The sequence below is a fragment of the Physeter macrocephalus genome, chromosome 11 (genome assembly GCF_002837175.3).
Source record: "Physeter macrocephalus isolate SW-GA chromosome 11, ASM283717v5, whole genome shotgun sequence".
Taxonomy (NCBI): Eukaryota; Metazoa; Chordata; class Mammalia; order Artiodactyla; family Physeteridae; genus Physeter; species Physeter macrocephalus.
This window is the reverse complement of record NC_041224.1, coordinates 170459451-170484153: the sequence shown is the minus strand read 5'-3', so window position 1 is coordinate 170484153 and position 24703 is coordinate 170459451. Positions and strand designations below refer to the sequence as shown.

At 37.7% G+C, this 24703-nt stretch overlaps 1 protein-coding gene across 1 annotated transcript in view; it reads left to right on the top strand.

Annotated features, from left to right (window-relative positions):
• CATSPERB (cation channel sperm associated auxiliary subunit beta) overlaps positions 1-24703 on the top strand; it is a 138960-nt gene that overhangs the window by 37144 nt on the left and 77113 nt on the right. Inside the window, exons 7-14 of the mRNA XM_024130972.2 lie at positions 4727-4876; positions 10796-10891; positions 11031-11149; positions 12496-12528; positions 17274-17340; positions 17638-17684; positions 18092-18244; positions 19618-19770. Of these exons, the coding sequence (XP_023986740.1) occupies positions 4727-4876; positions 10796-10891; positions 11031-11149; positions 12496-12528; positions 17274-17340; positions 17638-17684; positions 18092-18244; positions 19618-19770 (818 nt within the window). The remainder of the gene's footprint in view (positions 1-4726; positions 4877-10795; positions 10892-11030; positions 11150-12495; positions 12529-17273; positions 17341-17637; positions 17685-18091; positions 18245-19617; positions 19771-24703) is intronic.

Here is a 24703-nt window from a genome sequence, read left to right as displayed (position 1 = left end):
GAGAGGCCCACGTACCGCAAAAAAAAAAAAAAAAAAAAAAAAAAAAAAATCTACAAGCAATAAATGCTGGAGAGGGTGTGGAGAAAAGGGAACCCTCTTGCACTGTTAGTTGGAATGTAAATTGTTACTTTAAAAAAGTATGGAGGTTCCTTAAAAAACTAAAAATAGAACTACCATATTACTCAGCAATCTCACTACTGGGTATATACCCTGAGAAAACCATAATTCAAAAGGAGTCGTGTCCCACAATGTTCATTGCAGCTCTATTTACAATAGCCAGGACATGGAAGCACCCTAAGTGTCCATCGACAGATTAATGGATAAAGAAGATGTGGCACATATATACAATGGAATATTACTCAGCCTTAAAAAGAAATGAAATTGAGTTATTTATAGTGAGGTGGTTGACCTAGAGTCTGTCATACAGAGTTAAGTAAGTCAGAAAGAGAAAATCAAATATTGTATGCTAACACATATATATGGAATCTAAAAAAAAAAAAGATTCTGAAGAACCTGGGGCAGGCAAGAATAAAGTCGCCAATGTAGAGAATGGACTTGAGGACACAGGGCGGGGGAAGGGTAACCTGGGATAAAGTGAGAAGAGTGGCATGGACATATATACACTATCAAATGTAAAATAGATAGCTAGTGGGAAGCAGCTGCATTCACAGGGAGAACAGCTCGGTGTTTTGTGACCACCTAGAGAGGTGGGATGGGGAGTGTGGGAGGGAGATGCAAGAGGGAGGAGATATGGGGATGTCTGTTTATGTATAGCTGATTCACTTTGTTATACAGCAGAAACTAATGCACCATTGTAAAGCAAATATACTCCAATAAAGATGTTTAAAAAAAATACTAATGGCATTTTTCACAGAAGTAGAACAAGTAATTTTAAAATATATATGGAAACACAAAAGACCCTGAATAGCCCAAACAATCTTTTTTTTTTAAACATCTTTATTGGAGTATAATTGCTTTACAATGTTGTGTTAGTTTCTGCTGTATCACAAAGTGAATCAGCTACATGTTTACATATTTCCCTATTAAAACAATCTTGAGAAGAACAATGCTAGAGGTATCATGCTCCTTGATTTTAAATTGTTGTACTGTAAAGTTATAGTAACTAAAACTGTGGTACTGGCTCAAAAATCAGACACATAGATCAATGGAACAGAATCAAGAGTCCAGAAATGAATCCACACTTATGCATTCAATGCATCTACCATACAAAAAAGGAGGCAAGAATGTACAGTGGGGGAGAAGACAGCTTCTTCAATAATTAGTTTTGGGAAAATTGGAAAGCTACAGGCAAAAGAATCATATTGGACTAATTTCTCACACCTTATACAAAAATAACTGAAAATGGATTAAAGACTCAAATGTAAGATCTGAAACCATAAAACTCCTAGAGGAAAATGTAGGCAGTACAGTCTTTGACATCAGTTGTAGCAGTATTTTTTTGGATCTTTCTCCTCACACAAGGGAAACCAAAGCCAAAAACAAATGGGACCACATCGCATCAGCTATTGCAAAAAGGCTTTTGCACAGCGAAGGAAATTATCAACAAAACCAAAAGCCTACTGAATGGGAGGAGATAGTTGCAAATTATATATCTGATAAGGCGTTAACATCCAAAATATACAAAGAACTCATACAGCTCAACATAAAAAAAAAAGAAAAACCTGATTTTAAAAATGGGTAGAAGAACTGAATAGACATTTTTCCAAAGAAGACATGCAGATGACCAACAGGCACATGAAAAGATGCTCAACCTCACTGATCATCAGGGAAGTGCAACTCAGAACTACAGTGAGCTATCACCTCACACCTGTCAGAATGACTATTATTGTAGAGTCAAGACGTAACAAGTGTTGGCAAGGCTGTGGAGAAAAGGGACCCTTGTGCGCTGTTGATGGGAATGTAAATCGGTGCAGCCACCGTGAAGAATGAATAATTCTTAAAGGTTGCAGCTGCAGAGAGGAGGCCAGTGTCGTCGGGGTACAGTAAATGACAGAGTGATGTGGGGTGAGTGTAGAGAGACTGGCAGAGACCACGGTAAAGTGTGTGGATTTTATTCTAATTATAATGAAAAGCCACTGGAGTATTTAAAGCAGGACAGTGATAAATTCCGACTTCTGCTCTGTGAAAAAGATCACTTTGGCTGCTGTGTAGAGAACTGTCGAGGAAGGAGGACAAGAATGAAATAAGGGAAATTGGTTGGCAGCTGTCACCACAGTCCACGCAGGAGATGGTCTGGGGTACTTGGGCTGTGGGACGAGCAGTGGAGATGGTGAGAAGTCAGAGTCTTCAGGATACAGTTTGGAAGTAGAGCTGATATGACCTCTGGGTGGACTGGGAACGAAGGACACAGATATTAAGGATGAATCCTAGATTTCTTACTTGAGCAATCAAGTGGATGGTGGTATCATTTTCTGAGATCCTGAAGTCGTGAGGAGAAAACATTGGGAAGTAGCAATCAAACATTAAGGTTAGAGTTACAGTTACTTTCTTCATTACCTATCTCAAATGAGATGTTGAAAAATATTGTCCCTAATTCCTCATCTCTAATCCGGAGTCCAGACTACTCCACTAAAATTGCTGTTAATACAATCACCAGTCACTTTCACATTGGTCACTTTTCCGTCTCTTTTCTAGCTTCTCAGCAGTCAAGACTTTTGATCACTCCCTCATTCTTAAAACGTTTAAAATAGACCACATGGGTAAAGAGGCATTTTCGATTCAGTGCAATCATGTCCCAGATACAAGCTCAAATCTCCCTGTCCTCTAAGATCTGGTCATTAATTGTACACATATGCTATACCCTGGAAAGTCAACTGCCTTACCCCAGATTTCTTTGAATTTCAGAGTGAATTAGTTTGGTTATAAATTGTGTCTCTTCTTCTTGGCTGTCGCCGTGCTACACTATGTCAACCCAGATGGAAACTTAGCTCCTTTTCTTGCTTTGCACAAAGTGAAGCATATATCACCTAAAGTCTCTGGTTTTGTAGCAGATTTTATTGAAAGTTTGATGAGGAGATTCACGATGCAGAAATGTAAACAGCTACAGAGTGATTGTGTCTCTATTCTAAAAGTCCTTTGACTGTTTTTGAAATTTGGACAGCAGTACTCTGTCAAACTGTCCTTGCTTACTTTTTGTATTCTCTTTTCTCATTTTTTCAGAAAAAAAAATCCTCCCATTTCTCATGCTTTAAAATTTGACTTTATCCAGCTCCAACCCTTTGTATATCTAAGAGTAGATTGCTGCGTTGTCCTACCTCTGATTGGTTTTTCCTGTTTGTCCCTCCCTAACTCCTTTGTATCTTCCAGAAATCCTTCTAAGTATCTTGGCCACTGATGACAACTTTCCCTGTTCCCTATTGCTTTTCTAGATTTATTCTTTATATATATATATATATATATATATATCCTGCTCTCTATGGGATTGAGAAAGTGAACAGAAAGTAAATGTGTGGCCTCTCAAAGCAGAAGTTATTTTCTATGCTATAAATGTGCAAACCCTGTGATCCAGCAACTCCATTTCTAGGGATAGATCCTGTGGCCAATTGTATTTTGCAAAGATGTTCAAAGCAGTATCTCCCACCTCACCTGCTCTTCTGCAGTATGACCTTGCCAGGCCCCCTTCAAGGAAATTAGACTTTATTCCTCCTACTCTGGAAAATAAGAATTGACAACCTATTTTTAACTGATGAAAAGTGAGGTAATACACCCATTTTTTAGAACATGGAACAGTTCCTTTACATAGTGCCTTTAAAACCCATAAAAGAAAGCAGTTATGAATTATCAGAGAAATGCAAATCAAAACTACAATGAGGTACCACCTCACGTGGGTCAGAATGGCCATCATTAAAAAGTCTATGAATAAGAAATGCTGGTGAGGGTGTGGAGAAAAGGGAAACCTCCTACACTGTTGGTGGGAATGTAAGTTGGTGCAGCCACTGTGGAAAACAGTATGGTTCCTCAGAAAACTAAAAATAGAATTACCATATGATTCAGCAGTCCCACTCCTGGGCATATATCCAGACAAAACCATAATTCAAAAAGGTACACGCAACCCCTGTGTTCATAGCAGCACTATTCACAATAGCCAAGACATGGAAACAACCTAAACGTCTGCTGACAGATGTACGGATAAAGAAGATGTGGTACATATATACAATGGAATATCACTCAGCCATAAAAAAGAACGAAATAATGCCATTTACAACAACATGGATGCAACTAGAGATTATCGTACTAAGTGAAGTAAGTCTGACAGAGAAAGACAAATATCATATGATATCACTTATATGTGGAACCTAAAGTATGACACAAATGAACCTATCTAAGAAACAGAATCACGGACATAGAGAATAGACTGCTGGTTGCCAAGGGGGAGGGGGGTGGGAGAGGGACAGATTGGGAGTTTGGGATTAGCAGATGCAAACTGATATATCTAGAATGGATAAACAACAAGGTCCTACTGTATAGCACAGAGAACTATATTCAATAGCCTGTGATAAACCATAATGGAAAAGAATATGAAAATGTATGTATATGTATAACTTAGTCACTTTGCTGTACAGCAGTAATTAACACAACATTGTAAATCAACTGTATTTCAATTTATAAAAATTAAAAACTTTTTAAAGACAAAAAAAAGAAAACAGTAATGTTCTATTTTCAAGAGTGCTGCCACAACTTGAACACCAAAATTTGATTTCCACAGAACCTATTCTTCAGTGGAAACTTGGGACTATAATGACAAAAAACGACATCAGTAAATTATATCCACATGTGGTAGATCTCAAAACGACAAAGTGCCCATGTGCCAATGATGTAGTGTTACTTGGCTTCATTATGAACACAACACTTGATGGTAAGTTTGCGGCTTTATTCAAATTTGGAGGTGGTGTTTTGTATTTTATTACAGTGATGTTTAACTGGCAGTACAAGTTAAACACATAGGCATAATGGAGTGAAAATGTCTCCTAAAAACACCTAAGAACTTACTCTTCATCACTTTCCCTTGTCTACCTGCTAGTGTGATAAACTTTTTTCTCTGTGACTTTTGCCATGTTACTAGTGACTTTAGTGTCTCTCCAAATTTCCTTGATACTCTGCCCTCTGTTAATATGTTCCTCTCTCCCAGAGATTATTCATTGCATTTCTAATCCATCTTCTATGCCTGCCATATGTGAATAGGTAAAGTTGTTCTAAGCTATCACATTATTTTATTTGTTACATATGTGTTTTTCAGTTACTGTTGTAATATTTAATAGCATCCTTATACATTTCAATTACTAATCATCTTGTTCTAGTTTGTTTTTCTTAGGTCATTGATGACCTCCTAGTCCCCAAATCTAATAAATATGAGGGAAAAAAAGAATTAAAAGATAAGAAACAAAACTTTATTACTCATAGATTATATGTGTATCTATATAAAAATCCAAAAGAATCAACAAACTATCAGAACAAATATGGGAGTGCTATGGAATTGAGGAACATATTAACAATATATAAAAACCACTCCACCAAAGACTAATTAAAGATTATAATTTAAAAAATCCTATTCAGAAAGTAATAAACCCCAGTAGGGACCTAGAAATAAACAAAAAACGACTTGCAAGGCCTGTTGTATAGAAATTATAAAACTTTAATGAAGGCTATAAAAAAAGACTAAAAAATGTATTTTATGTTCATGAACAGGAACTTCTGGTATTGTAAAGATGTTAATTCTCTCCAAGTTTATCAATCAGTTTGATGCAAGTCCAAGAAAAATTACAGCAGTATTTTGTGTGTGTGGAAATTGATAAGCCAATCCCAAAATTCAGGTGGGAGAATAAAGCAACATGAATAACAAACATAATTTTAAAGAAGAATAAAAAGCACAATAGGTTGCCTACCATGACTTATTATAAAGTAATAGATTCAAGCAGTATGCACTGGTATAGGAATAGACAGATAGCCTTGCCCCAGATTTCTTTGAATTCCTAATGTCTTGCAGTCTTTTAGATACCTCTAGCTTGGAGTGCCTGCTTGTGCTGAATTAGTTTAGAGAGCCTGTGTCTCTTTTTCCTCTCTCTCAACCAGATGGAAACTCCTTTTCTACCTTTGTTCCACAGATGCCAGGCTAGGGCCCCCTCCTCCTCTCTGTCCAAACCTGCCTTACTTTTGTGAGTCACAGGAAAAGAACCAGTCTCTGCATCCTGCCACACCCCTGAGAGTCATAGGAGAGAAGGGGCAGTCTCGACTCCTTGGGGTCTCACTCACCCGATCACTTCAACATCTCAAGAAAAGAAACAGTTTGGAAACCTGTTTTTAGATGAAACCACCTTTTCCCCCAGCTGTCCCCCACTGTGCTGAAGCAGAAAATAAGTTCCCACAGTATCAAGCCTAACTAGCAGTTTCTTTGTGAGGCCCTGGTTTGTCCACCCACCGGGTTTCATCCCACATGGAGTTAATGGTGGGAACAGGTATCCAGGAGCCCCATGTGTTCCAGTTTCGACTTATTACCCACCTTTCTCAAGAACTCTATGACACTCCTAACACCATCATGCCTCTCACCCCAGTTCTATGTCACCACCAGAAACCTAAGCCTCCAGGTCATTTATGGTTACTCTATCCCACATACTGTTCTGGACTTCCTTTAAATTCACCCAAACTTCTGTCCCTCTCCATCTACCCAAATCCATTCATTGGAATTTGTGGTCTGTCATCAGCAAATTCCCCTGTACTACTAATCTTTTCTCAGAATGGTCCCTTAACTTTCTTGCCATAAAGAGTAATCTGGCCACTCCCAGTTAACATTCTTTCCCCTGCGGCCCTCTCACATGTCACATGCCTGAGTCTCAAGGGTCATTGTCCTTGTTCCTTAAGGGCTACTTATTAATAATTACTCCTGTTTTCTCATTCAGAATGCCCAGTTCCTTTGAACTCAGACTTTACTCCCTCTAACTCTTCTTGGTTGGCAGCCTATGATGACCTTCCCGTCACTCACACTCATGGATGAGTTTAGCGTCTGGACCCCTGCCTTCCTCTCCACCTTATTTTTGTCACTATGTTTGGTGATTTCACCACCCATATGGACCCATGCTTTCAAGGCCTCCTCTCCTCCAATGATCTTTCCCCCATCTTACTTCCGTGGTCATTTTCTTGACCTTGTTGTCTCTGATGTTGTAACTGTGTCCAAAATCTTCACGACAACCATCTCACGCTCTGCCCACTACCTTCTATTCTTTCAGTCTACCTAGTACTCACACTCTGACATTTCTTTGATTTCATGGAGACTTCAATATGTTGTTTCTACCACTTTTTTCACTCCTCAACATCCTTAACTTTTTCACCATAATTTTCATAGTCTCTCCTTATAAATACTTCTGTAACTTCTTTGCCCTTCTCTTTCTTCCTTGCCTGCTCAATCCCAACTCTCCTTAAAACCACCTCTCTGCCACTGGAATAGCAGAATATTACTAGAAAAAAGTTGCACACCAGTCTCACTTTAAAATTCCACGAAGTGGTCTCACTATAAATTCATGATCACAAGTCCCAAGTGGGTACTCAGCACTGCCCAGAAATCTTATCTCTCTTCCCTGGTTTGTTTATTTTCCCACTCTGCAAAATGACCTTGTCACACCTCTTCCCACTCCTCAAACACTCTACCTCACCTCCTTTCCTTCTCCAGTCTCAGCTATGCCTTTACTACTTGATGTAGAAGACCAAGACTGATCGCAAGGCACTCCATCATCACTCCTGTGTGCGTCTGCCACCCTACTTGCCTTTGTACTTGCGTGCTTTGCCTTCTTGCCTGTTGCATCGTGAGAAGTGTCTCTGTTGCTACCAAAGGCCACTCCTCACCCCTCGTGTCCTGCATCCCATTCTCCCCAGTCATCTGGAGAACCTTGCTCCTGCATCTGTCCCGCAGTTCTCATCTTTCTCTCCCGTATCACCATGCTTTCCCTCTTTACTGGATGAGAGGCATTAGCATACAAACATACCCTAAAATCCCCCATCTTAGCCAAAATCTTCATTTATCTCACCTTACCACTATCCCTCATCCCTCTGTTCTCTTTCAGACAAAATGTATGGGAAGAATTTATTGTAGGTGGTGCTACATTTTCCACTTCCCATTTTATCTTCATTTCACTGCATATCGGATTGTTGCCATCACTGTTCTGAAACAATTCTTCCCAAGATTACCCGTGATCTCCATGTTGCTGATTCCAACAGCCAATTCTTTATCCTCATTCTACTTTCCCTCCCAGCAGAATTTGACACAGTTAACCACTTTATTTCTCCTCAAAACACTTTATTCTCTTGGGTTCTTGACACCACCTTCAGTTACATTTATCTTACCTCATTGATCACTCCTTAGTTTTCTAAGCCTGCTCTTTTGTTGTGACCCCTAAAGTGTCGATGAAATGGGGCTTTGTCCTCGACTCTCCTTATGTAACCAGATTCTTTCTGGGAAACTTAATCCAGTCCTCTGGTAATAATGCCACCTTCAGGCTAATGATCCCTGAATTTGTATTTCTGGTGCTGGCCACTTCCTTGAAACTAAATTCCTATATTCAGTTGTCTGTTTTACAATTCCTCGATGTCTAATGAGCATCTCAGCTATAACAAGTCTAAGCCAGAACTCTTGATTCATCTCCCTCTAAAATCTGTTCTCCTCCAGTATTCTTCATCCCGATTCATATCCAATTACTCAAAAATAAAATCTAGCGTACACTCTTGACTGTTCTTACTCTGATGGCATTCCAGGATGATGCCACATCCAGTGTCTATCCTCAGTGTGACCACTTCTCTCTTCTGCTAAAATCTTTGTCAAGTCAGCATTGGTTTTCCACGAGACTAATTCACAGCCTCTTAAGTGGTCTCCCTGTTTCTAAACCTGGTACAACTCACCCTCCATACAGCCACCACAGTGATCTCAATTGTAAAACAAATCACATCATTTTCCTGCTTCAGACATTCCAGTGGCTTCCCTTTGCCCATTAGAATAAAATCCAAAATCTTTGCAAAATCTACATCAGCTTCTGTAACCCTGGGGTGCAATTATGGCCAGTGTGTCATAGAGAGTGGCCTATAACTTAATTTCAGGCTAAAATATCAACCAGAATAAAGCATTTATTTTACTGCTTACTTCTCCATTAAATATTTCTGGACTTTGCAGGAATCCAATCATGTGATATGCTGGATACCTATAATCATCCCCACTTAGAATATAGTGTAGTGTTATCTGCAGAACTAGATTTCATGCTTAGAAAGGCACAAGCTTGTCTTTAGCTTTCCTCTTTCTGGAAAAAGTGGATGATGATAACATTTCCTTCTACATCTTTCCCTACACAGAAAAGAGCTGGGAGTTAAAACACACACTTCACAATACGAGTGATCCTACATTCATCTTTTGGAAACAAAGCATGTGCATTGGATTATCAACTCTCTTCAGGCACCCTCTACCCTCCACCGCCCCCATAGTTATGCCTGTTGACTAGACTTCAGATTAATGTTCTGCATTTAAAACACAAAAGACTCTGGACTTCCCTGGCGGTCCAGTGGTTAAGACTCCGTGCTTCCACTGTAGGGAGCGTGGGTTCGATCCCTGGTGGGGGAACTAAGATCCCGCGTGCTGTGTGGGTGGCACAGCCAAATAAATAAATAAAAAAACCCAAAGAACAAATATTAAAAGAAATAACTAGATAAGAATTTAAAAAATAAATAAAACACAAAAGGCTCTAAGCATTCCTAGCTATGGCCAAGGAAAGGTGAGATCAAGGAGCAAAGCGCTTTCAGTATTTCCAACATGCTCAGTCTCCTTTTAATAAGTTCTCATAAGTTTTAATAGGTTTAATATTCTCATATTAATAGTTTTTTTCTATTTTTAAAATCACAAATATTAAAGTAAATCACTTTATAAGTAAATCAAACATAGTTTCTTCCCTCTTGGGGTTCACATTTTAATTTTCTTCTTTGGAGTTTTTGTACTGTTGACTATAATTATATTCTTGAAATAGGGACATATTTTTGCTTAGACGGATATTGTCAGGGCGGAAAAGCTCTTCCTGTACCCTCTTAGGTTATGATTGGGGGCCTACAAATTAACCAAGACATTAGCAGGAGAAAAGACATGCAATTTTTATTAATATTTATATTCACAAGAGCTTACAGAAAAGAAATTCAAAGAAGTGGTTAAACTTGGGGACTTATGTACCATCTTAACAAAGGAAAGGGGTCTAGGCCTCGAGGGACAAGAAATTGTGGAGAAGTGACAAGGAAATATGTGGGTGGACTAATGGGAGATAAGAGTTATTTTAGTAAAGTCTGTTTATGCAAACTCATCTTGGTGTCTCCCTGTCTCTGGTGATAAGATTGCTCTCTCTTCTCTTCCTGATACAGAGTGAGGTGGTTAGAAAATGCCCTGCTTTTAGACAGGCAAGGGGAGGCACAGAACTCTTCCTGCATCAGTTGATTCTCAGTTGCCTCCAGCTCAAAATAATCCTTATGCCAAAGTGCCATATTCTGGGGGTGGCATATTCTGATCCCCTTCAATACAAAACAAAATCCTTAATAATTAGATGATTGGCTAAACTCCTGTGGTGTAACCCAAGTTACTTTATCTTCCAGTGCTGGGGGAAGTGAGATTCAAACTGAGGGAGGGGAGTTGAGGCAGGGGTGGAGAGTGGGCTGGAAGGTGGGGCAGATGCAGGCTCTGCCTACTAAAGACCTAGCACCTTAGGAGTTGGTGACTCACTTTGCAAAGTTGTGTTGCCTTAATTTCCCTTTTCTCTCATGGTAGGTGTTTACATAGGCCTCAGCTTTTCTGGATTTTGGAATTATGATGATACCACGTGGTATAACCTGACAGACATGGTCTATTCCCAAGTTGGAGAAGGTAATTCCTCTAACAGTGCCTTCATCTTCAGCATTTCCTTTACATCAACACTTGATGGATATTTATGAAATGTCTTTGCTTTGCTGAGGACATCACTTTTTCCTTACTTTTTAACCCATGGTATGATTTCTTCCTTTAGAACACACAGAGCTTTCCGTGGTGGATATGGTTTTAACAAATCATTTTTTAGTTATCCTCACTTCTTTGGGTCTTTTTGTAAGTGGAGATCTTCGCTATCCATCCTCCTCTGTCTTAATGGTAGGTGAATTGCTCTGTAACTAATAACCTTAAATATCTTCTGTGACATAAAGTAGAAATAGTGGATACTTGAGTTATGTGTGGTGTATCTTAGAACTAAAATGCTTCTTCCTTTTAAAAAACGTAAAAGCGTAATATAGTGACTTTTTACTTTGCCTTATAGTGTTGAATATATCATTTGGAAATAGTGCTAGCTTTATTGCTATACAAATTTATGAGACGTTTCAAATAATTCACATAGAAAATACCTTATATACTTATAAATAGTCATATATGTTCCCAAAATGCTTTAAGGTACATAAAGCCAGATATAGTATTACAAAATAACATAAATTAAAATTATGTCCTTCTGATGAGTTTTTTCTTTTTATTCTTAAATGGCTATATCAAAGCTTCGACACCAGTTTTTTTGTTTGTTTGTTTGTTTTTTCATGTTTTTTGTTTTAAAGCGCTTCCGCAGCTTCTGCTTTGTCACTCCCATCTGCTCCAAAATAAAGCATTGAAAAGAGACATTAATAAATGAATAAATAAAGTAATTAAAAGTAAGTTTTGGGATTGAGAGAAGGGAAATCAATTCTTAAGTATGTTAATAAATAGCTCTCAAAATTACCTCAACAGAAATAAGAACAGTAATAAAGTCTTAGGAACAGTAGGAGAAAAGATTGGGGAAGTGTAGAAGGGATGATTGTATTGGTTAAGAAGTAGTTATTTCTTATACATGGTAATTATTACCTTTTTTCAGGTTTACGAATATTCACAACCTTCCTTCTTCCTCATTATCTCTAAGAAAGTATCATTTGTTGCTCAGAAAACTAATAGATCTGGCCTTTTATGTGCTTATCATGTGGTTGCTAAAGAAGAGAGTTGAAACAGCCAGGAGCAGTGACCTGAGGTCAAAGCACAGAGAATTAGGTGTGGGCTGTACATCCTGAGGGCCTGGTCTAGGGGCTGCACTGGGCTGGGCAGAAGACAGAGTGGCCATGGAGAAAATAGTGGGATAAGGATGTGCCTTCCTAAACCCCAGTCGTTGGTCGACCTAGTTTCTTCCTATACACTTCTTAACTCCTCCATTTAAATCATTAAAAGGTGGGGTTTTGATCTCAAATCCTTTCTGGAATTAAGTTAAAGTATAAATAAATTAATCAAATGGTGGAACAAGGCAAAGACTGAGGGGGAAATCTCCAAGATACTGTGCAAACTACTTAAGAAGCTGGTTTTAGTGTTTGATACTCCTAACTGCTGGGATGTAAAAAACATCATCTCCTTTAGTATAATTTAAATTGCTGTTTTGTGATGCCTTCTGATTTACAAGCAAAGATTAAAATTCCTTTTTTTCTTTCTTCTAGTTTTCAAGGGCAGACTTTTGTGGTTTCGAAAGGGTAAGAAGCTTTCAATTTCCAAGGGTTGGTTAAAAGATATGTGATTCCTTGGTGACCTAAGAAATGAGGTGCAAGACAAGAATTCATAATATAGATTATTATTGCTGATACTATAATATTATTTACAGTTTGAACTAAAAACACATATTTCCAGTAACCATTAAGCAATGATATCCCCTTCTGTTTCAAAGAAGGAAATGCCCCCTCTTTGTCTCTGAGGTGGTCCCCACCCCATTTTTATATGTTCTGTCCAGGATTGCTGTGGTTGTTCAGTGCGTTCTGCACAAGGACACCCAGTTGAAAAGATAGTGAGAGCCGAAATATGGCTAACACTTGACTCCCCAATCCGCTTACCCCCCACCCCCGTGTGGGTCTGTGCCTACCTGGAGAAAGGGGCACTCTTTCTTTTTTTTTTTTAAATAAATTTATTTATTTTATTTATTTATCTTTGGCTGCACTGAGTCCTCGTTGACTGCACGCGGGCTTTCTCTAGTTGCAGCGAGCGCAGACTTCTCATGTGGTGGCTTCTCTTGTTGCGGAGCACAGGCTCTAGGCGCGCGGGCTTCAGTAGTTGTGGCGCACGGGCTTAGTTGCTCCGCAGCAGCATGTGGGATCTTCCTGCACCAGGGCTCAAACCCGTGTCCCCTGCCTTGGCAGGCGGTTTCTTAACCACTGCGCCCCCAGGGAAGTCCCGGGGCACTCTTTCTAATTTGATACAAGTACCATGTAAACTCTGATTCTACAGCTCTGATTCTGGATTTTGTTCCATCAGTTATCTCCCCTCTGTGTTACAAGGTCAAGTTCTGAGATTCAACTAGGTCATTCCCATCAACATATAAACATACTTTAGTTTGGAAAGCACAACAAAATTATGAGCATTTCTAGCCTTTTTCCATGTCTCCTCCCCATTCTGTCCTCATACAGGCCTGTGGGCACACACTCACCTGTGCATACACACGCACACTCATTCACACTGTCTAAAGCAAAGGGGCACTTATTTCTCAGGAAGCAAAAGGAACTGACTTCTTGCTGTACTGACTGGAAGAAACGTGAAGCTGAGAACTGGGGAGGCCAGGTAGGCAAAAGTGATTTACATCAGAAAGAGCAAGGGGGAAAACTGTCAAGAGAGAATTCCAAACCTAGCTAAACTATATCATTCAAGAATGAGGGTGAAGAAAAGAAATTGTCACAGATAAGGCATCAGGAGAGCTTACTATCCAGAGACTCCCGTGAAGGAGTGGGATGCCAGAAATAAAGACAGACCTAGAAATGTAAGCTGTAAGTGAGACAGGAACCTTGTTTGTTTGTGCTTTTTACCAGACCTAAGCCTGCCCTTCTTTTTTTTTTTAATAGCTGCAAATATTCCATTGTGTGAACTTAGCCAGAGTTTACTTAGCCTGTCTCCTATTGACGAATACTTGGGTAGTTTTCTAATCTTTTGCTTTTGTATTACAAACAAGGCTACCATTAATAATTTGTACCAAGCAAGTTTGTACATGTCTGGGTATATCAGTACAATACATTCCTGGAACTTGGATTCACACATCAAGGAGTAAATGCTTGTGCAATATTAAAAGACAATCACAAATTGCCCTTCATAGAGCTTTTTACCATTTACAAGGATATTAAAATAAATCCTCTTGAGCTAAAATATTTCAGCAAAACTCAGGGGTTTCTGGTAGTGATGAGGGAGAGGGAAACTACAAGTGTTCCAAAGATAGTGAGGTCGTGTGGCAGGGGAAAGAAAGGGGGAAAGTGAACTTATTCTTAAAAGTATAGGGATTTACCTTTGGAAAAGACCTCTTCTAAAATGATTGAAGGAAGGACAGTAAGAATGGGGTGTATGTGGCTGTCCAGCCAGGAATTTGAAGGAGTTAATACTTGGTGATTTATTCATTCACTTATTCATCTATTCAACAGATGTTTGTTGAGCCAGGCTTATTTAGACAAAGAAGATTCCATAGTGAACAAGACAGATAAAGTCCTGACTCTCCTGTAGCTTCCCATTCTCCTGAGGGAGATAGACCATGAACAAGTACACAAATATATGCAGAATATGATTATAGAAAGTAACAAGCGTTTATTGAAATTAAAGCAGGAAAGAGAAATAGAGAGTGAAGGGAAGATAATATTGTATTTAAGCATGGTGATTATAGCAGGCCTCTCCAAGGAGGTGAAATTTAAGCAGAAACTCAAATGATTTGAAGAAATGATTTCAACAAAATATGTCTAGAAAGAGGTGCAAAGGCCCTAAATTGGGAACTTGGCGTGAGGCAAAATCTGTTATACATCTATCCTCAATGTATATTGAGTGCAATATGAAGTCTCAAACCTCTCAATACCAATTGCTGTCATCTGTCACCCTATTTTATCTGTTGAGCCCTCTGACTAACCTCACCAGACTTTAGGTTTCATGTCAAGAACTATCCTATTTACTATTGTATGCTATTATTAGGCTGCCTTGTAGATAGGCTGTCTCAATAAATATTTGCAGAATCCATGAGTGAATAAATGAAGATGGACAGGAGTCCAGTCTTGGACGAGCTTAGTAGCCATGCAGCATGGAAATTTGAGCAGTCATATACCTCTCTGGGCCTCAATTTCTTCATTTTAAAAAGGGCATGACAATATCTACCTCTTAGAGGTGAAGTGATTAAATGACATTGCATTAAAAAAACCTCAGCCCGGTTCACGAATCAAAGTAGCAACTTAAAAAAAAAAAAAAAAAAGCTGTGTTTTCTCCCCAAACAGATAGTCAGAAACTTCTGAAGGCAAATGACAGAAACCAGACTAAAACTGATTTTAGCAAAGGAGAGGAAGTTGTTGGCTCATGTGAACAGGGAATTCAAGGAGTGAATGAATCCAGCTTCCAGACATGACTGGATTTAGTGCCTAACAGATGTCCGTCCGACCCTGTCTTCTCAGCATTTGAGTCTGATTTCCTCTACATTAGCTTCATTCTCAGTGGGTTTTCTCCAATTGTCAGTAAGAATAGCAACCAGGTTTATGTGCCATCAGTTTAGCACTCCCCACAGGAATGAAGTATCTCTTCCCCAGTGGTTCCAGCAAGCCTCAGGGCCGACTCATTAACCTGACTTGGATCGTGTGTTCATTCCTGACCCATCTTTGTGACTCTAAATCAGGCCTGGGGCATGAGCTCATCCTTGGAATAAAGTCAGCCTGATCAGATTAAATTATCCCCAAGGATATTCACTGGACTATTACGAGTTTTATTCCAGGTAGGAAAAAAAAAAAAAAAAAAGAAGGAATCTAAAGAGTAAAAAAGGAATCAGAGCCCGATAAAGATTCTATACTAATTGCCCAGATATAATCATGATAATTATGGCATCCTGAAAAACTGAAGATTTATATGAGAACTCAAAAGGCTCATTTGATATAAAACCATAGGTTGAAATTCAAATAAAGTATTGTCCACTCCATTTTAAAAGGCTTTTTTGTTTGTTCAGCGGTTTTATCAATATATAATTCACATAGCATAAAATTCACCCGCTTAAAGTGTACAATTCAATGGCCTTTAGTATATTCACAGAGTTGTGCAAGCATCACCACAATCTATTCTAGAACATTTTAAAGGCTTTTAATGCACAGATTATGCAGATTTTATTACTGGTCTTTAAAAATGTAAGAAGGTCTTCCTTTTGTCTCAACAATAATATGAGAGTCAGAATCTTCCTATGTTGACTAAAAAAAAAAAAAATACACAACCTAAAAGTTGAGTTATGTTTTATTCAGTGGACAAAACTGAGGACATAAGCCTGGGACACAGACTCTCAGATAGCTCTGAGAGACTGCTCCTAAGAGCTAAGGGAGGAGGAGGATATTTAGGAGTTTTTGCAACAAAGACCAGGTAGTCGGAACATCAAAAGATTACTGTATATTAAAGAAAACCAGATATCTCAAGTTAAGGAATTTAGTCCTTTTTCTATGTACGGGAAGATGCAAGAGTCTGGGCTCCCTGAAATCATTCCTTTGATGTGCACCTCAGCTATCTGGGGCCAGTATCCTGTGCTTTGTCATCCTGAGTCTTCTCAGGGTGCATCCTTGGGGTTGGCTGCAGTGACTGAGGGCTTGGCAGTGGGCAGCTCGTTTGTCTCCGTCCTGAGTTCCCTCAGGGTTCACCATCGGAGTGGGTGTTGTGGCTTGATGGCTGCAACATCCTTTGTTTACTGATATGGCAGGCAACAGTTTTTCATTGACACCTATAACAAAACTGTCTCAAATTCTTGCATATAATTCATATCCAACATATATAATCTCACCTTCTTGGAAGCTTCTCCCGTATGACCAATTTTTCAAAACCTGTATTTTTGTGGGTTTTTTTCTTATTGCTTCTTGCTGCTGTCAGACCTCTGGGAAGTCTCCTTAAACCTGGCTGCAGCTGAAGGAGAATAAAAGATAAGCATGTGGCCCATTTTAACTGTAATGAAAGATCAACAGCTCCTGAGAGCCTCGGAAAGACAGCTCATAGATGGTAGCATCTTCCATTAACATATGGCAATCATGCGAAATTTCTTTTTATTCCTTTTTTGTGTGTGGTTCAAAAAGCATATTCTTGTTCCTTGTCCTCATTCTACGAACTTTTATTTTGCTGGCATACAGTTTTTCTTTTTTTATTTGCCTCACATTCCTGAACTATTGAACTTTTAAAATTTCTTATAAGTTTTTCTATTTTTACATCTTAAGGTTACATATTGCCTAAATGACATTTTTGTTTATTTATGTAGGTTGACTACATCAAAGGAAAACTGTGGTATAATGAAAGATGTTTTGCTAACAGAGAACATTTTGAAGGTAAATTTTAGTTAAAGAACTATTAATAAGCTTTTTTCAACATAGCTAGCATATATAGATTAGATAAAATGAAATAAAATAAAAATAGAATTAAATATAAAGATAGGTTTGTTTTGTATAAGTTAATGGCCTAAAACTGGGGGGAAAATTAGTTTAAATCTGACACAATAGGCATGCCCTGTTGTAAGTGCAAGAAAATTGTATTGTAAATGATACAATTAAATTGTATCATTTAATTAGTGATACGTTTAAAAATATAGATGCTACTTATAATATCTGTACCTTTATATTTTATAGTTGATTATGTTACTATCACCTTTGAGAGAAACAGGACCCTAAGTGAGGTATGGTATTAAATATTTTAAAAAGTAAGAAATTTTATTGTGCATGATTTCATAGGTTGTTATTAATCTAAAAAATGGCAATTCTATAGACTCAAAAGCTTAACAATCACTCTTTGCTCCCAGTGGTGCCTGTACTTAGATTTAATGATAATTACCTAATTATGTTAAATCTAGACCCACACAGTGGTTCTAGAAAAACAATTCATGCCAGAAAGGGATGCTTTGCCGTGTTTTCTGGACTCATATCCCCCAGAAGAGAAGCACAGGCATTAAAGATATATCACTATTATTTGTGGCCAGTCATGACAACACAATTAGTGTTGTTCATTAGTTTATTTGCCTACAAGGACTAATTAGGATTTTTATAGTTCAAGAATGGCATTAACTTTTCCTTTCTCTTTTTGTAGGCAAGCTCTTGTTTCTATAGTAAAGAGCCATTTCTTGAATGGTTACCTTGCTTACCTGCCATTTCAAAAGGAATGAAAACTATTCTTTCAACTGTGGTAACATTTCTTGTTGACCAAGAGCAAAGTTCTGGAGTCTACCTCTTCCATAACCAGGTAGGCCTTATAGCCCGGAGGTGATTGCTCTTGACACCACAATAGTGAAAATTTACCTTTGCAAAACTTATTTCCAAGTTCTTTTTATCTTTGACAATAGAAGGTGATAAAATTGGCTACAGTGAAATTATTTATGGTTAACAATATAGTTTGATACTTTATAGATGTCTTGCCTCTTATTGTCATTCAGTTTGATGAAAATGGAAAATACAGAGCTGTTTGTGTAGTAATGCTTCTTTGCTTATTCTTCAGGAGAATGTAAGCTGAGTTTGGTCTATATAAATTTAAGTGTCTGTAAAATGGTTAGTTTAAATGAACAAAAAGTGGAACTAGCCCTGCCCTCATGATTTTAGGGGAGAAAAAAAATAATTTTCCTCTACCCTCTTATGTTCAGTTTTTGGGGCCCTGCAAATTAAACTGACAAAAGACAGATTAACAGGAGAAAAGAGAACAATTTATTTATGCATGCAGTGCACATACATGCGGGTGAAAGTCAGTGATGAATAATTCAAAAGGTAGTTAAAATTTGGAGGTTATATGCCATCTTAATAGATTAAGGGGTTGAGTGAGAAAGGTACTTAAGGGAAAAAAAATGAAAAGATAATGGTTTACAGGAGAACAAACAGGAGATAAGGAAGTTTGTGATGTTTGTTTGTACAGGTATGCGTGGTCTTTCTGTCTCCTTCAGGGCCATAAAACTCCCCTGGAGAAGGGATTTTGGCTAGGTTTTGTTCACATTCTGCCTTCTGGGAGTAGATCTGCTCTGAAGAGGAATTAATGGCAGCCTTTTATCCCAGAAGTTGCTGCTTTTAGTCAGATAAGGGAAGGATTTTGTCTGCATCTCTTGAATCTCAAATATCTTCAGCTTAAAATAATCTTTATACCAAAGTGGCATGCCTTGGGGGTGCATATTCTGATCCCCTTCAAAATCATGATCTGACAGAATTGGAGTGTGGCCTAGGCATCCACACTTTTAAAAAGTAGTTTGACATTATAGTTATGAGCATGGGCCTTGGAGTCTGTTGAGTTCAGTAATGATTCTACAATAAATCCCCCCATGACATTTATTATTTAATAATAATAATTAAATTATTATTAATTAAATTATTATTATTAAATAATAAATGGGCAAATTACTTAATCTCCTTTACTTCATGTTCAACATCTATAAAATGGACATATATGGTGGGGGGAGGCAGAGTAAAGAGATACCAATAGTTGCTAATCCTTCCAATTCTATGCTGTGTTAATGGTTTTGTCCCTATCTTAATCCAAATCCAAGTAGCAGGAAACTCTAAAAATTGTAACATAGACTAGTACTATTGGTGGAAAAATTCTTATGATTTGCTCCTGCTTTGTTTATCTATTTCTAGAAAAATACCACTGTCTCTGTGAGGAGCCTAAAAAACAACAAACCAAGATTAATACAAAAATTTCCACTTTTCTTATTTCCTTCATCATTCTCTTCTCCTGTTGGAATGACATTCCACCCACGAAGCCATTTTCTGTATGCTTATGGTAATCAGGTGTGTATGAAACTTCACACTCTAGTATAGATGTAAATCATTCACTTGCTCTATGCTGAGTGGTTATACATCAAGTAAAGAACAGAGTCACTCTGATGGTCAGGGAAGTGGAAAGCCTGATGAAGAGAGAATGAGAGGAGAGGAATTAGTGACAGTGAATACAAACAAATCTTTTGCAAAGTTTTGCTGAAAAGTGGAGCAGGGAATTGTGGCTGTGTTTGAAGAAAGGAAGGTCAAAAGAAGAGTTTTTTTAAAGATAGGAGGAATTACGTTGTGTGCTTATGGGACTTATTTGGTATAGAGGAAAAGCTGACGATGCAGGAAAGAGAGAAAAGAAATTGCTGGAGTGACATTTCTAGAGAGGTGAGAGGAGATGAGGTCTATGAACTAGTGGAGAGAATGGCCTTAGGAGCACAGTTGTTCTACAGTAACGGAAGGAAGGAAGGGTTTTCGGGTTCAAAAGCTGGTAGGTAGGTCGGTAGCTATGGTAATGGAAGGTGTGGGAATTTATCTTCTATTTTCTCAACAAAAATCAAAGTTATTGTTTACTAGTGAGGATGGAGGAGGAATGTTGAGGGGTTGAGGAAAGAGAGAACAGAGTAAAATAGTTGCCTAGGAAGATGGGAGAATGAATTGACTAAGGTAATCCAGTATGATTGCTTGAGCTTTGTGCTTATGAATTCAATATGTGACCAGTTCAGCATTATCAAGTGTTCTTTTCCACATTCAACTGTGGAAAAGGCAGGGGGTTGTATTAACCACAATACAACAGTTTCTTGGAGTTCTACCAAGAAACTATTAGGAAGTGAAAAAGTATACAGAGGGGAATGCAATAAGACAAAGAAAAAAAATTAAGAAATCAAAGCCATGAATTTTAAAAAGTAGCGAAAAAAATCTGTTTACTTGCAGAAGATCTGACTGTCTATATAGAAAATCTAAAAGATACATACAAATTACTAAAACAAGATGGAAGTTAAAGTTAAACTAGGCAGGAGGTAAAGTCAATTTCATTTCCACACATGATCGACAATAAATTTGAAAACATAATTTTTAAGACACTATTTACAATAGCAGAAACAAAGCAAAACAAAACAGAAATCCACAAACAAAAACTATAAAGTACCTAATAATAAATCTAAGAAAAGATTTCTAAGACCTATATGTAGAAAATTATAAACTTCACTGAAGGACATGTAAAACTTTATAAAGAAATGAACATAAACATGCTTGTGGACAAGAAAACTTGACTTATAATACCAATTCTTCCTTAAATTAATCTGTAGATTGAATACAACTCTAATCCAAATCCCAAGATTTGTTGTGCAGTTTAAGTTGACTCTAAAATATATATGGTATATGTCAATTATACCTCAATTAAAAATTTTTTTAAGTAAAGCAAAGAAAAAAAAATAATTATGCATGGAAAAACAAAAGACCAAGAGTAACCAAGACACTTCTGAAGAAGAATAAGAGGGAGGGACTTGTATTACCGGATATTAACACAATTTTAAAAGTTGTAATAATTTTGGTAATGCAGTTTTGGGCCAGGAATAGACAAATTGACCAATGGGATAAAATAGCCCACAAGTAGACCCATGCAAATCTAGAGTATTAATAGAGGCCAAAGTGACATCACAGGGGGAAATAAGAGACTGCTCAAAATGGGATGGGAAGTTTGGTTATACATATGGAAACTGTTGAAATATATCCCCACATTGCAACATACATCAAGCTCAAGTCCTGACAGATTACTAATTTAAATATCAAAACTTTTAGAGGGAAGAAAAACGAATATCTTTCTGAACTCAGTGTGGGAAAGCATTTTAAAACGAGACTAAAAGAACAATAACCATAAAAGAAAAAGAGAACTTCACCTTCATTAAAAAGAAGAATTCTGGATCAGCAAGATGGCAGACTAAGAAGTTTCAGGCCATTGCTCTTCCACAGAGACACTGAGTTAGCAACAATATACAGATCAGAGTACCTTTACAAGAACTTTAGAGACCAGTTGAGAAGCTACAACATAAAACCAAAAAAGGATTCTAACAAAGGGGTGGGAAAATTGGCAGTGTTTGCCCATCTGTCCTGCCCCCATTCAATCTAGCATGGCACAACCAGGAAGAAACCTCCCACACCAGGGATCCTCCCTTGGAATAGAGACAGAAGAGTGGGCCTTGTGTCCAACATTCTGGCTTGTCTGGGGGCTGCTCAAGGGACTGGTTTCTGTCTTGCCTAACTCAGAACACTGATGCGACATGCAGCATTGTTTGGAAACTGCTGGAAAGGGGGAGTAATATTGACAAGATGGCAGGCTAGGAAGTTTCAGACCCTCACTTTCCCCCAGAACTACAAAGATAGCAATATACAAACCAGCATACCTTTGCAAGAACTCTACAGGCCTGTTGAGAAGCTACAGCACTCAAATCAAGCTAAAACCAAGAAGGGATTCCAGCAAAAGGGATAGAAAAACTTGCAACATTTTGCACATACATCCATGCCTCTCCTCCTATTTGACTTAGTGCAGCACAACTTGAAGGAAACTTCCCACACCAAGGATCCTCCCTCAGGACAGAAACAAAAGAACTAACTGTATCCAATGTTCTGGCCAGACCAGGGGCTGCCTGACAGACTGGAATCTGTCTCACTTGACTCAAAGCACTGATGGAACTGGCAGCCTTGTTTGGAAACTGCTGAAAACAGATATGATCACTGCAGCACATTAGAATTGCAGTTCTGCAGGCAGATGCCAATGGCAGTAAGAGCTTTTGGGCTTCTGAGAAGAAGCAGGGATAAGCAGTTTAGGGAATTTGAGACAACTAAAAGCACAGAACAAGCCAGAGAAGACACATCCTCAGAAAAGATTTCAGAGGTCCTAGAATCTCTAAATGGGCAGATTGGTAAAGGTCTGCATAAAGCCAGTCCATAAAAACTGGAAATGTGGTTGCTTTATCTGATGCCAAGTCTCAAAACAACAACAGCAACATCAGAAGGCATACAAAGAAACAGGCATACATGATCCAATCAAAGGAACAAAATAAAACTCCAGAAAATGACCCTAAAGAAATGCAGATCTATGAGATGCCTGACAAAGAATTGAAAACCACTGTCATAAAGGTGCTCAGTGAGTCAGACAAGAACACAGATAACTAAGAGAAATCAGGAAAATAATGCATGGACAAAATGAGAATATCAAAAAGAGATAGAAATCATTTTTAAAGGTCAAACAGAAATTCTGGAACTGAAAAATACAATAACTGAACTGAAAAACTCACCAGACAAGTTTAACAGCAGACTAGATCAAGCAGAATAAAGAATCAGCAAATTGAAGAGAGGTTATTTGAAATCATCAAGTCAGAGGAGCAAAAGGAAAAAAGAATGAAGAAAAGTGAAGACAACCTCAGGAATTTACAGATACTATCACATGGGCCTACATATGCAATTATGGGAGTCCCAGAAGGTGAAGAGAGAGAGAGAAAGGGACACAGAGCTTATTTAAAGAAATAATGGTCAAACACTTCTCAAATTTGAGGGGGAAAATGGACATACACATTAAAGAAATTCCAATCAGAATAAGTCCAAAGAGACCAACACTGAGACACATTATAATCAAACTGTCAAAAGTCAAAGACAGAATCTTGTAAGCAGCAAGAGAAAAGTGACTTTGTCACATACAAGGGAACTTTCATAAAATTATCAGTGGATTTCTCAGCAGAAGCAGTGCAAGCCAGAAGGGAGTGGGATGATATATTCAAAGTGCTGAAAGGGAGAAAAAAACAACAACTGTCAATCAAGAATACTGTATTTGGTAAACTGTCATTCAAAAATGAAGGGGAAATTAAGATTTTTCCCAGATAAAACTAAAGCTGAAGGAGTTCATTACAACTATACCTGCTCTGCAAAAAAAATGCTGAAAAGAGTCCTGCAAGACAAAACTAAAGGATAGCAACATGAAGTCACATGAAAATAAAAAGTTTTGCAATAATATAAAAACATGGACAAATACAGTAACTTGTATTAATGTTATTTTGGTGCATAAGTTCACTTTTAATTATTGTATAGGATTTACATGAGAAAAATATTTTAAAAACTATAAATATGTTAACAAGTATATGATATAAAAGCATGTAATTTATGACATCAATAATGTAAAGTGTGGGGGTCGAGCTGTATAGGAGGTGATTTTGTATGCAGTTGAAGTTAAGTTGTTATCAGATTAAAAATAGAATGTAATATTTTATGTAATTGCAGTGGTAACTACAAAGAAAAATACATATGTGGAATATATACACAAGAACACAAGAAGGAAATCAAAGCATGTCACTACAAAAAAAACACAAAAAACACAGAGGAAGACAGTAAGAGAGGAAAGGAGGGACAAAAAGCTACAAGACATACGAAACAATAAACAAAATGGTAAAAGTAAATCCTTCCCTGTCCGTAATTATTTTACATTTAAATAGACTAAATATCCCAATCAAAAGATATAAATTAGCTGAATGGATTAAAAAAAACAGGATGCAATTATATTCTGTCTACAAGAGACTCACTTTAGATCTGAGGACATAGGCTGAAAATGAAAAGATTGAAAAAATATTTCATGCAAATGGTATCCAAAAGAGCAGGGATGGCTATACTATTTTGTAATCATACAAAATAGACTTTAAGTCAGAAATCATTGCAAGAGACAAAGACATTATATAAGAATAAAAGGTCAATTCATCAAGAAGATATAACCATTATAAATATTTATGCATGAAACATCAGAGCAAACTTTGAAATATAAATATGAAGCAAACTTCGAAATAATGAAGGGAGAAATAGATAGCAACATAATCGTAAGAGACTTTGTACTCCACTTTCAATAATGGATAGAACAACCAGACAGAAGATAAATAAGGAAACAGAAGACTTGAACAACACTGTAGACCAATTG